At 36.0% G+C, this 13172-nt stretch overlaps 1 protein-coding gene across 1 annotated transcript; it reads right to left on the reverse strand.

The window, feature by feature from the left end:
* Positions 1-11771: 11771 nt before the first annotated feature.
* Positions 11772-12842, reverse strand: LOC148949740 (uncharacterized). Its single transcript, XM_089092772.1, has one exon. The coding sequence runs from the start codon at positions 12840-12842 to the stop codon at positions 11772-11774; it is 1071 nt and encodes a 356-aa protein (XP_088948898.1).
* Between the last annotated feature and the right edge of the window lie 330 nt (positions 12843-13172).

Consider the following 13172-nt stretch of genomic DNA (forward strand, 5'->3'; position numbering starts at 1 on the left):
GCCCCCAGGGCATAACTTAAAACTTTTGCCCTGAGGGTTGTGGGGGATTGTCCTCCAAAAAAGGCTTCAAAAAAGGCTCATTCGATTGGAAATTCCGAGGGCTAGTGCCCTTTGTAATAGTCGAAAGGGAAAAGGGCAACTACCCCCCCTCTCACGCCCACCTTTTCCCCAAACACATCCACTCAAAATTTTAAGACAGCTATTTTATTAAACGCAGTTTAAAATTCTTGAAATGCTGTATGTAAAGATTAGCGCTCTCCCCAATGCGATAGGACAAGGGCTGTTATTCGAGATTTTTCAAAATCTATCTTTTTATTTCCAAAGGGGGGATACTCACAAGCGCTATAGAGAGAGCTTACATGATTAGAAAATGAAAGTTCTTGTTCTTTTTTTAAGAGTCAAAAGAGATTCAAGGGCAACTAGCCCCTCTCCCTCCTCCACGCCCTCAATGCATCAGATAAAAATTTTGAGATAGACATTTCGTTAAAATAGTTCAAAGTTCTGATAACAAAAACTCCGGTGTCGACACAGCCCACCAGGGCCCAGGGATAGGCATTGTAAGTTATGTCCTGGGGCATAACTTATTAAGGGGGGTTTATAACTTATGGGAAGGGGTTTTGTATGGGAAGAACACATAGGAAATCTATTATAATAATCCAATTAAAAGGTTAAAATACATACTCTGTGATAGATGCAAAATTGCTTTGGCACACAAATTCCTATTAAGGTCAATTCCAAACAGCCGTGATCCCTTTGTGTCAGCAAGTTAAATGGTCAAAACCCCCTTATTGGAGCTATTTTTTCAATCCATTCATTGTTGTCAATCGCTGTCCACAAGTTATGCAAGCTGTCTATTGTTCATATATAAGGTTTCTATCAAAGAGGTAATCGTATAGACTTTTATAAAAGCCTCATTGGATTTGAATTGAAAGTTCTAGATTCGTTTTTTAAAGTCAAGAATAATCGGACATTAAGCACACCCCCCCCCCCCCATGCCAAAAAAATTTGAAACTTTTTGCAATCAAAAACAAACAAAAATTAATTTAAAAAAAACTTTCCGAAAAATAATTTTTTAAAAGAAAAGTAAAGGCCATTTTAAACTTCAGCCCAGCCGGTACAAATACCTTTCAAAATTCAAACTCAAAACTATCAAAAATTACTATTAAAGAATAAATGAAACCCAAAACGAACAGAAATTAAAAAAACAATCATAGCAAAAAACATACAACAAGTAATAATATAAATGAATAAATAGATCTGAAAGCGAGTAATGCTTAGATTGAATATGAAAATCTAGCTTAAAACGAAAACAATTTTTTTGCTATTAAAGTATAAATGAAACTTAAAATGAACAGAAATTAAATAAACAATCAATGCGAACAAAACATACAATATATATTAATGTAAATGAATAAATAAATCTTAAAAATTGAATATGCAAATCAGTTTGAATCGAATAAAAATAACTACAAACAAGAGCTTGGGTATCGTCTCACTGCAGAAGCCTAAAACCTACTGCGTCATTGGCGCTTTACTGAAAACGAATTATATTGCAAATGTTTTCGTTTGTACTTAATATTGAAAATAAATAATAAAAGTACAGTAAAATTTTTAACTGATGAGCTTTTAGCAACTAATATCATTATGCATCAAATATTCAGTTTAATTTATTAGTTCTTTTCAAGATTGGTCAAGGCAAATATAGTTTCACTACAAGAAAAATTTGGATACTGCCCCCTTCTTTAACTGTACAAACCTAAAGCCTTCTGCGTCATTGGTGCTTCATTGAAAACGAATTACTCGTATATTACAAATTTATTATTTTCTAGTTCTTACAGCATTGAGAATGAAAATAAAAATTAAAGTGAAAAAAAAAACTTGAACTGATTGATCTTTCAACAATTAATATCATTATATATCTAATATTCGATTTGATTTTGTTTATACTTTCCAAGACTGTTCAAGACTCATAAAGTTTTGCCATTTTTTTTTAACTGTGCCATTCTTTTAACTAATCGTGTTAGTTTGTTATGAAAACATTCTATGGCTTCTAGGCATTTCTATTTGAGCTGAAAACTGCACCTCAAACTTTGTGGAACATGTATTTTCTTGCATGAAACACCAAAATATAATAAAATATCAAGTTTCGGAGTGTTCCACCCCTCGCAAGCAAGTGCCATTGGTATTTTGGAATCCGCATGGTCAATTTAGGGGGTGGAGGGTAGGATAATTCTCGTAGCAGCCCCATTCCGTCGTGGTATGGTTCACATTTTCAACACTTGGCGTCCGGACTATCATATAATATACCAAGCATACAACTACCCCAAATCAGTATCAATAAATAAATGACACCCAAAACGAATATAAATTAAAATAGATATTAGAGTTACGAGAATAACTTAATGTGAGTAGGGTTCAAAACCCCTATGCTTTCCAAAAGCCAGAATATAATTTGTGCTTTACTGAAAACAAATTCAAATGAGTTTACTGAAAAAAAAACTCACTTTGTCAATTTAATATACATATGCCGATATTTATTTCCTAAAATCTTAATTAAATTTTGATTTCTTAAAGTTACAAGAGTGAAAATATTTCAAAGAATTGTTTTCAGTAAAGCGCCAATGACGCAGTAGGTTTTAGGCTTCTGCAGTGAGACGATACCAAAACTCTTGTTTGTAGTTATTTTTATTCGATTCAAACTTGATTTGCATATTCAATTTAAGTTTCACTCGTTTTAAGATTTCTTTATTCATTTACATTAATATATATTGTATGTTTTGTTCGCATTGATTGTTTATTTAATTTCTGTTCGTTTTAAGTTTCATTTATACTTTATTAGCAAAATATTTGTTTTCGTTATAAGCTAGATTTTCATATTCAATCTAAGCATTACTCGCTTTAAGATCTATTTATTCATTTATATTATTACTTGTTGTATGTTTTTTGCTATGAATGTTTATTTAATTTCTATTCGTTCTGGGTTTCATTTATTCTTTAATAATAATTTCTGGTCGTTTTGAGTTTGAATTTTAACAGGTATTTGTATCTCCTGAGGTTAAGTTTAAAATGGCCTTTACTTTTCTTTGAAAAACTTATTTTCCGGAAAGTTTTTTTTAATTAATACTATTAAAATGTCAAGCCTTCCAATCGCTTTCGACTATTAAAAAGCACACTAGCCCTTTCAATTTCCAATCCTATGATCACTTTTTGAGTTTCTACGACAAAATTTTCTATAAACACCTTATATGCCCGCAGGGTATAAATTACAACACTTGCCCTGAATACTGTGAGGGGGTTGTCATCCTCAAAGACCTAATTTCCAGAACTTTCAACTACGTTAAACAAAATGGCTATCTATTAATTTTGATTGGATGTGTTTGGGGAAATAGTGGGCGTGAGAGGTACGTTAGTTGCTCTCCAATCACCTTCAATTATTAAAAAAGGCACTAGCCCTTTCAATTTAAAATCGAATGAGCCCTTTTTGGAAGTTTCTACGACAACGCTTTCTATAAGAACCTTATATGCCCCCAGGGCATAACTTACAACCCTTGCTTTGAGGGTTGTGAGGGGATTGCTATCCTCGAAGACATAATTTACGGACCTTTCAACTACGTTGAACAAAAAGGCTATCCCAAAATTTTATTGGATGTGTTCTGGGAAATGGTGGGCGTGAGAGGGGGCTACTTGCCCTCCAATCACTTTCGACTATTAGAAAGGGCTCTAGCCATTTCAATTTCCAATTGAATGACTTCTTTTTGAAGTTTCTACGACAACGCTTTCTATAAAAAAAAACCTTATATGTCCCCAGGGCATAACCTACAACCCTTGCCCTGAGGGATGTGGGGGGGGGGGGATTTTAATCCTTGAAAACATAATTTCCGGACTTTTTAACTACATCGAACAAAATGGCTATCTCAAAATTTTGATTGGATTTGTTTGGGGAAATACTGGGTGGTAGAGGGGTGTAGTTATCCTCCAATTACTTTCGACTATTAAAAAGGGCACAAGCCCTTCTAATTTCCAACCGAATGATTCCTTTTTGAAGTTTCTACAACATAACTGTCTATTAAAACGCTATATGCCATCAGGGCAGAACTTACAACCCTTGCCCCGTGGGCTCTGACGGGGTTATCATCCTCAAAGACCTAATTTCTAAACCTTTTAACTACATTGAACAAAATGGCTATCTAAGAATTTTGATTGGATGTGTTTGGGAAAAGGTCGGCGTGAGAGGGGGGTTAGTTGCCCTCCAATTACTTTCGACTATTAAAAAGTACACTAGCCCTTTTAATTTTCAATCGAATGAGCCATTTTTCAAGTTTCTACGACAAACCTTTCAATAAAAACCTTATATACCCCAGGGTATAGCTTACAGCTCCTACCCTGAGGGCTGTGGGGGGAATATTATTCTCAAAGATATATTTACCGGGCATTGCAACCACTTTAAGCAAAGTGGCTATCTCAAAATTTTGATTGGATGTGTTGGGATAAATGGTGGGCGTGGAAGGGGTGCTAGTTGCCTTCCAATTAGACCCCGAAGCCGCGCCGAAAATCGGCGGCATGCTTCCGAAAAAAAAAACGGCGGCGCGCCGCCGAGCTTGCGTCAGTGCGCTGACGCCGCCGCTGATTCTATCGGCGGCGGCGTCACTAATACGCCACCGTTTTTTTTTGTCTCTTTTTTGGTTATCGATATAGACCTCCGGGCTTCAACCGTCATCCCGGCTAATCTGTTTCTTAAACATCAAGACTGTCATCTTGGGTTTGCCATGTATATCGGTTCGTAGGAAGAAGAAGAAGAAATTTTTCTTGAAACAAAAATTCTACCTTCCACTTTAAAATTCTGTTCATTTTTCTTTCTGATTTTTCGGATGAAAAGAGGTAGTTAAAAGAGCATTAGGCAATTCAGGATGTTGTCATAGGCAGCGGAATCGAGATGTCTATGTAAAGAAAAATGTTGGCATAATGTATTGTTTTTTTTTTTTTTTTTTTTTTTTTTTTTTCCATACCAAGGCAATTCGTATAGAAGGAGTTTTAGTATAAAATTAAAAAAGGGCTCATTCGAATGGAAATTGGAATAACTAGTGCCCTTTTTAATAGTAGAAAGTGATTGGAAGGCAGCTAACACCCCTTCCACGCCCACCATTTCCCCAAACACATCCAATCAAAATTTTTAGATAGCCATTTTGTTCAGATTAACTGATTTCCAGAGAGAAAATATTTTTTTTGAGGAGGTTACTCCCCCATAACCCTTAAGGCAAGGGTTTTGTAGTTATGCCCTGGAGGTATATAAGAACGATGTTGGCACAATGTATTATTTATTATTTTTTCCTTTAGACCAGGGCATTTCATATCGAAGAAGTTGTCATAAAAAATTCGAAAAGGGCTTATTCAATTAGAGATTGGAGTGGCTTGTGCCCTTTTTAATAGTCGAAAATGATTGGAAGGCAACTAACACCCCTTCCACGCCCACCATTTCCCGAAACATATACAATCAAAATTTTGAGATAGCCATTTTGTTTAACGTAGTTGAAAGTTCTGGAAATTAAGTCCTAGAGGATGACAACCACCCTCACAGCCCTTATGGTAAGGGTTGTAATTTATGCCCTGGGGGCATATACGGTGTTTATAGAAAGCGTTGTCGTAGAAACTCAAAAAGGGATCATTAGTTTGGAAATCGAAAAGCCTAGTGCCCTTTTTAATAGTCGAAAGTGATTGAAAGGCATGACATTTTTATAATAAAGATAGATGTGGGTACAATGCATCATTTTTGTTGTTGTAGTTGTTGTTTAGACCAGGGCACTTCGTATCGAGGGAGTTGTCGTGGGGACTTCGAAAAGGGCTCATTTGATTGAAAAAAGAAAGGGCTGATGTCCTTTTCATAGTTGAAAGTGATAGGAAGGAAACTAATCCCCCTCCCACCCCCACCCACCCATTTGCCTTTATGTTTAAAAAGTAAATGTTGCCTTAAGAATAAATCAAAATGCACTGTGTTTATGCTAAATCCCAATAAGACACCTCAGCAGTATCCCAAGAACGACTGAGGGTATTATGTTCAAACTTTCAGGGCTTCTTCTGCTCTTAAAATTTGACCAAATCAAAATAGCGTAAGTTTATCAAAACTATCAAAGAAAGTAAACAAATTTTTTTGCGAATGTTATCCAGTTTTCCATTTCAGGTCAACTAGAGGAGGTATGAAACTAAATTAAACACTATTATTTGTGTCCAGATTTTTATAAGGGTCTATGTTGTTAAATTTTGCTGAAAATTGTTTTCCAGCATACAAATAGCACGCCAAACTATAAATTCTTAAAAAAACGAGAAGATTTAAAGTATGATTTTCTTTTTCCCTGAAAAGACTATGTCAATATAAAACGAACAGAAATTAATTAAAAAAACTGTTTCCAAAAAACAAGTTTTTTCAAAGAAAAGTAAAGAACTCCATTAAATCAAAAATGAGTAAAATTAAAGTCAAATAATCTACCAAGCGGGAAACTACGGAAGATCAGCATCAATCGATAGATGGAACCCAACACCGACAGACGTTACAATAAATAACCGAGTCAAGCCCCAAACGAGCAAAAATTTGTAAAGTTGGGCTAAAAACCTCAATATCTTCACAAGGCCAGAACATAATTTGTACTTTACTGACAAAAATACAAATGAATATGCATTGTCAGTTTAATATACATATACTGATATTTAGTAATCAAAATGTTAATATTATTTGATTTATTAAAGTTATAAAAGTAAAAACATTTATATTTTTTTAGTAAAGTGAAAATTATGTTCTGGCCTTGGGAAGGCTTAGGGGTTTTGAGCCCAACTTATGTTAATTTCTGCTCGTTTTGAGTTTGACTCAGTTATTTATTGTTATTTTTGTTCGTTTTGGGTTTCATTTATTTATCGATGCTGATTTGTGGTAGTTTCCGCTTGGTAGATTATCTAGAGCTAGTATAGAAATATATCTATAGAAATGAATTACATTTTTTTTGCATAGTTAGCAGAGCACACTGAAGTTGAAGTAGCCTTAAACTTTGACTGGAAATGTTATATATTGATCACTTCTTTCAGAAAAGAATTTCGGAGGGTTATTCCGTGATGATAAGAAAAGAGGGTAAAGGTGCAGTTTAGTTCCTCCTGTAGTTTAGTGCGCACGAGCCCAATGGTGAAGGTGTATGTCTGTTCTCCCATATAAAACAATTTACTCCAGCAGATATAAAGCAAAAGGCCATTCGTAGGATTTTGTGGGACCATAAGGGCCAGCGCTAGTATCAGATCACGCGAGTGGGAGATTATATTCATCAAGTTCTAGCTGTACCAGCCACATGTGCCCCAGCTAAACGCTTTTTAGCACGACAGGACTGATAGTGACTGCAAAAAGATCAATGGCTCCAGGCAGAGTGAACAAACTGACTTTTGTTACATCAATTGTAACTGAAGTGATGTAACCGCTGATTTAAAATTGTTGGTGTTGTTAAGCCATGGTATCTGATTTGTATACAGTGATTTTTCGATGTTGTTATTTGGTTGTTTTTTTTTTCACTTCCTTTTCGTATGTATTTGATGAACAGGAGGTATTTGAACTTCAAACTTTGAAAGTTATACACACATTAGCCCAAATCATTAACAAGAAGGAAATGACTAAACACGGGATTTTATAGGAACAATGCGATATTAAACATAAACACAACATAGGTTTCCCTTGGTCTAGTGGCTAAAAATGAGAATTCTACTTGGTCTGATCGACGGTGAACATAAACACTTTCCACACAGCCCAAAAAATTCCTGTTTTGTCATATTGTTCTAGTAAGTTTTTAGCCAACCATTTAAAAATCCTTACTAAAATCGAGGTTGAACGTGCTTGGTGAAGTGGAATTTTTATTATTATTTTTAATCAGAAAAATCGGCGCGCCGTGGCGCGCCGCCGGTCTAAAATCGGCGGCGCGCCGCCCAAAAAATTTCGATACTGAATCACACATTCGCCGCCGTCATGTCGGCGTGGCGTGGCTTCGGGGACTACTTCCAATCACTTTCGACTACTTAAAAGGGCACTAGTTATTCCAATTTCCAATCGAATGAGCCCTTTTTGAAGTTTCTACGACAAAGCTTTCTATAAAACCTTATTTGCCCCAAGGGCATAACTTACAACCCTTGCCCTGAGGGCTGTGGTGGAGTTTCCTCCTCAAAAACATAATTTCTATCTAGAAATCAACTACGCTGAACAAAATGGCTATCTCAAACTTTTGATTGGATCTGTTTGGGGAAATGGTGGGCGTGGAAGGGGTGTTAGTTGCCTTCCAATCACTTTTGACTATTGAAAAGGGCACCAGCCATTCCAATTTTCAATTGAATGAGACCTTTTCCAAGTTTCTACGACAACTCCTTCGATACGAAGTGCCCTGGTTTAAAGGATTAAAATAATAAATAAAATATTGTGCCAACATCGTTCTTTACTTAGGCAGCGCGATTGCTTTGCCTATGATATCTAGCATCGATTCTGCCAGTCTTTGATTTACACTAACATAATCAATAAGGTTGGACATTTTTCCATCTTGTGAATACCATGTCAACTTATGGGTAATTTAATGACCAAACACCGCATTTCCTGTAACTAGATTGTAATATCTATACGATTACAGCAGTCTACAATAGTTGCTATTTTCTTTTCTTGCACCAAATTTGCCCTGGCTATGATACCATCTATCTAACCTATTCCTACCAGCTTGGGCATTACAAACTTCTAAAAAAAAAACATGTTTATACCTGGGATCATGTCCACTTCTTCTTGTATGTGTATGTAAAATTCATCTGAGCCACTACCATCTCCATCAGTCGACCCTACATGTGCATATACTGCGATGATTGATACCTTGAACTTTTTTGTCAAATTTTTTTTTCATTATATTTATGTTATTGTACCTTGTTTTATGTTTCTATTATGTTATTTAGTTCAAGTTCAAGTTCTTTATTAATCAATAAAAATGTTTTGACAAAACTATCAAATTAATGACCCATAATGAGAATAGCTCGTGTGTGGGTTTATATACACTCAACAATAAATAAATAATACTATCTCCAGATACTGGAATAAAAAGATTGCTCTTCAACTCTCCGTACGGTAACAACAAACAAAATCCCCTTAAAATCAAAATAACCAAATAAATAAAGTGAAATGAGGAGCATCACTATTTTTTCCTCATACCTATAACGAAGGTGAGTTCAAGAAAATTATTTCTGAGAAGTTATTTCTTAGGGCTCTCGATAGAACATAAGAAACACAAAAAACTTGAAATGAGGGGAAACTGCATAAAACCATACTCGAGGAAAACATCAAAAGACTGTGAATACCTGTGATCTTTTCGATTCACCGCCCCACTGATATATGGTTTTTTTAACATTTTTTTATAAAGTGTTAGGGCACAAATTCCAGTGCCCTGAAATATTGTTTTAACCTGGGATAATTTGTGTGTAAGCCTGGATTCACTATATGTAAAAAATAGAAACTGATACATTATTAGTTTTCCTTAGCTTTGAAAATCCTCTGATGGATTAAATAAAAAAAACTAGTTTTTTTAACTGAAAGTAAGGAGCGATATTAAAACTTAAAACGAACAGAATTTATCCCGTATATGAAAGGGGCTGTCCACTCCTCAACGCCTAGCTCTTTACGCTAAATTTTAACTTTCTCACAACTCTATTTTTTAAACAATAAAAAACTTTAGCGGAAAGAGCGAGGCGTTGAGGAGTGGACAGCCCCTTTCATATACAGGATAATTTCTGTTCGTTTTAAGTTTTAATGTCGCTCCTTACTTTCAGTTTAAACAACTTGTTTTTATTATTTAATTTTTGAACGTTTTTGAATTAATACGGGTTTTGATATTCGCTCACTATACATGAATAATTAAAACAAAATTTGTATATTAATTTGACTCTTATTTGGTTAAATGGCTTTCTTGAAACTTGTTTAATTTTTTTTACGAACCTTTTTATTAGTAATAAATATACGCAACTTACGAATTAAATTACGCAGCGAACTTCTATATTCATAGATTTTTAATACGTATATTAGGGGGTTTGCCCCCTAGTCAATACCTTACTCTTTAAGCTAAAGTTCAAATTTTGCTCCAATTCTTTAAAAATGACCCCTTAATCACAAAGGTCGTTAATTAGAATAAATAGCTCTTATGAAAATACTAAAAAATCTTTGGCTTAAAGAGCGAGGTATTGACTAGAGGATGAACCCAATCATATATGTAATATTTTCTGTTCGTTTTAAGTTTTGATGTACCTCCTTACTTTCAGTTGAAAAACTTTTTTTATTTATTTAATTTATGATCTTTTTCTTTAATAATGATGGGAAATCCGGTGCCCCCTTCATAGCAATGTCCCTTCCCCCATGAAAACTTCCTTCATGGAAAGATCCTCCCATATAAACCCCGACCCCCCCCCCCAAATACTAGAAAAGATCCCCCTGAAAACGTCTGTATACTTCCCAATAACCAACACTATATGTTAACATTGGGTAAAGTTCATAACTTTCAGCCCTCCCCCCGGGAACTTCGGGGGAGTAAGTCATCCTAAAAGACATAGTTATCATATTTTCGACCATGCTAAACAAAATGGCTATCTCAAAATTTTGATCAGGTAACTTTGGGTAAAAAATGAGCGTGGGAGGGGGCCTAGTTGCCCTCCATTTTTTTGGTCACTTAAAAAGGGCACTAGAAATTTTAATTTCCATTCCAATGAGCCCTCTTACAATATTCTAGGACCACTGGGTCGATACGATTACCCCTGGGTAAAAAAAAAAAACAAAACAAAAAAACGAATAAACACGCATCCGTGATCTTTCTTCTGGTAAAAAATGCAAAATTCCACATTTTTGTAGATATGTGCCTGAAACTTCTACAGTAGGGTTCTCTTATACGCTGAATATGATGGTGTGATTTTCATTAAGGTTCTATAACTTTTAGGGGGTCCTTACCCCTTTTTTCGAAAATCAGGCAAATTGTCTCAGACGCGTAACTTTTGATGGGTAAGACTAAACTTGATGAAACTTATATATTTGAAATCAGCATTAAAATTTGATTCTTTTGATGTATCTATTGGTATCAAATTCCGTTTTTTTAGAGTTTCGGTTACCATTTAGCCGGGTCGCTCCGTACTTACAGTTCGTTACCAGAAACTGTTTGGTAACTTCCCCATATGAGGCTCTCTCCGCACACAGATAGAAAAATGAAAGAAAAAAATAAAAGACAGGAAAAAAAAAACTACAGCGTAGACATTGTCAACTGAGTACTTCATAATCAACCACACTCAGTCACCCAGTTATATAGACTATGGAGAATAGCAAGTAATGAATAAATTATAAAATAAAATGGTATTTAATAAAATACAAAGCAAAGAAGATCACTATAAACCAATATTTTGTTCATGATGGATGCTTTGTTGGGTTCACAGCGAACTTCACCGAACTTCACCGAACGTCTCCGCACCGAACTTCAATGTACAGTGCCTTCTCGATGAAACTAGTAATAACAGTATCAATTTCTATTGATGCAACTAAGTAAATACAAGTTATTACCATCTACCATATTCTGGATCGTTTAGTTATGAATGAACGAATGAATGGTTTTTATTTCACATCATAAATAACACAAGGTTACACAACGGAGTAATGAAAAAAAGAAAAAAAGAGAAAAAGAAAACGCAATAAGAGAAACAACAAGACTTCAATAACAATCTATATACAGCATACTAAACTCGTAATCAAACTAGCCTACGATAGCTTGGTACATATCATGATCAGGATTGAGGGAACACCGAAATCGGACGATTCGCTCAGTAGCTGCAGTAGTCGGGTCCGCAACGCTGTAATTTTTCGAAACTCTTGAATTTCTCTCCCATGGCGTAACACTTAACAGATATCTTGCATACTTATAGTAAACCCGACGGACTGAGCGCTTATCTGATTCGGTGAAAAGAGACCAAAAGGGCGAGAGTGACAGAACATGCGGGATAACGAACACGGAATAAAGCCTTCCGAGTATATAGCGGTTATACATACGTTTGCAGGGTAGGAGTAGTCCGTATGCTTTGCGTGCCTTTTCTGAAAAATACTCAACCAGTGCTTCACGAGTAGACCGCAGATCTGAAGCGATCGGCAGTCCAAGGTAAGTGAGAGATGGCTTTGAGCTCACCGCAGTATCGCCTAGGAGCACGCTAATCGGGGTCGAATCTTTTGCGTTGCGACGAAAAACAACTACTTCACTTTTGGCAGCGTTAAAAGCTAGCCCAATCTTAGCATATTCATCACTCAATATATTGTAGTTATCCTCAACCCTTGAAAGAGACCTACTTGCGTTAAGTATATCATCAGCGTAATTGATGATCGACACGTCTATACCTAAATATATGCAGCACGTTTTGGCTGATTCTTGGGGGACGATAATACTGTTGTTGTATAGAGGAGGGGAAGTAATGGAGCCTTGCCGGATACCTTTACGGACAGGTATAACTACGGTGGATACCACCATACCGCGATGAGTGGGGACTTTAATCTTCACTCTCAGTCTCCCATACATGCTCCTCCATACAACGACAACCAAACGGTCAACTCCGCGTTTACAAGCAGAACTAAGTATATGTGCGTGGATACCGGAGTCGAATGCTCTACGTACATCGTGGCTTGCTAGAACAAGTGTATGATTATTATCGTGAGCACTGAGCAAAAGATTAGCTATCAACGAATGAACAGGCTCGTGACTAGTACCACTCTTAAACCCGAATTGCGAATAGGGAGTATAACAAGCTTCACTTAGGTCACCAAAAACAAGCATTTCCATGAGTTTGCAAAATACCGGCGCAACAGTTATGGGGCGGTATGATGAACAGTTCCTGGGATCATTCCCTTTTTGGGAACTGGTGTAACGACGCCAACACAGAAAACATCGGGGACAAGACCGCAGTTAAAGATCATCTGGTACATAAGAGCAAGGTGATTTAACACACTGTCACCCCCAATAGCCAGATGCATTCCACAAATATTATCATCACCTCGAGAATACTTCTTTTTCAGTTTAGATAGCATATGACGGATACTAGAGACAGTCAGAACGAACCCGACACTTCGTTCATTTGACGCTAGGAGGGAGTCGAGCTCTTTTTCGAACTCT

The sequence above is a fragment of the Artemia sp. Qi Xiang Cuo genome, chromosome 8 (genome assembly GCF_049724085.1).
Source record: "Artemia sp. Qi Xiang Cuo chromosome 8, ASM4972408v1, whole genome shotgun sequence".
Lineage (NCBI taxonomy): Eukaryota > Metazoa > Arthropoda > Branchiopoda > Anostraca > Artemiidae > Artemia > Artemia sp. Qi Xiang Cuo.

Coding starts and splice junctions, on each gene's coding strand:
- LOC148949740 (XM_089092772.1), bottom strand. CDS start 12,842: ATGGAAATGCTTGTTTTTGGTGACCTAAGTGAAGCTTGTTATACTCCC.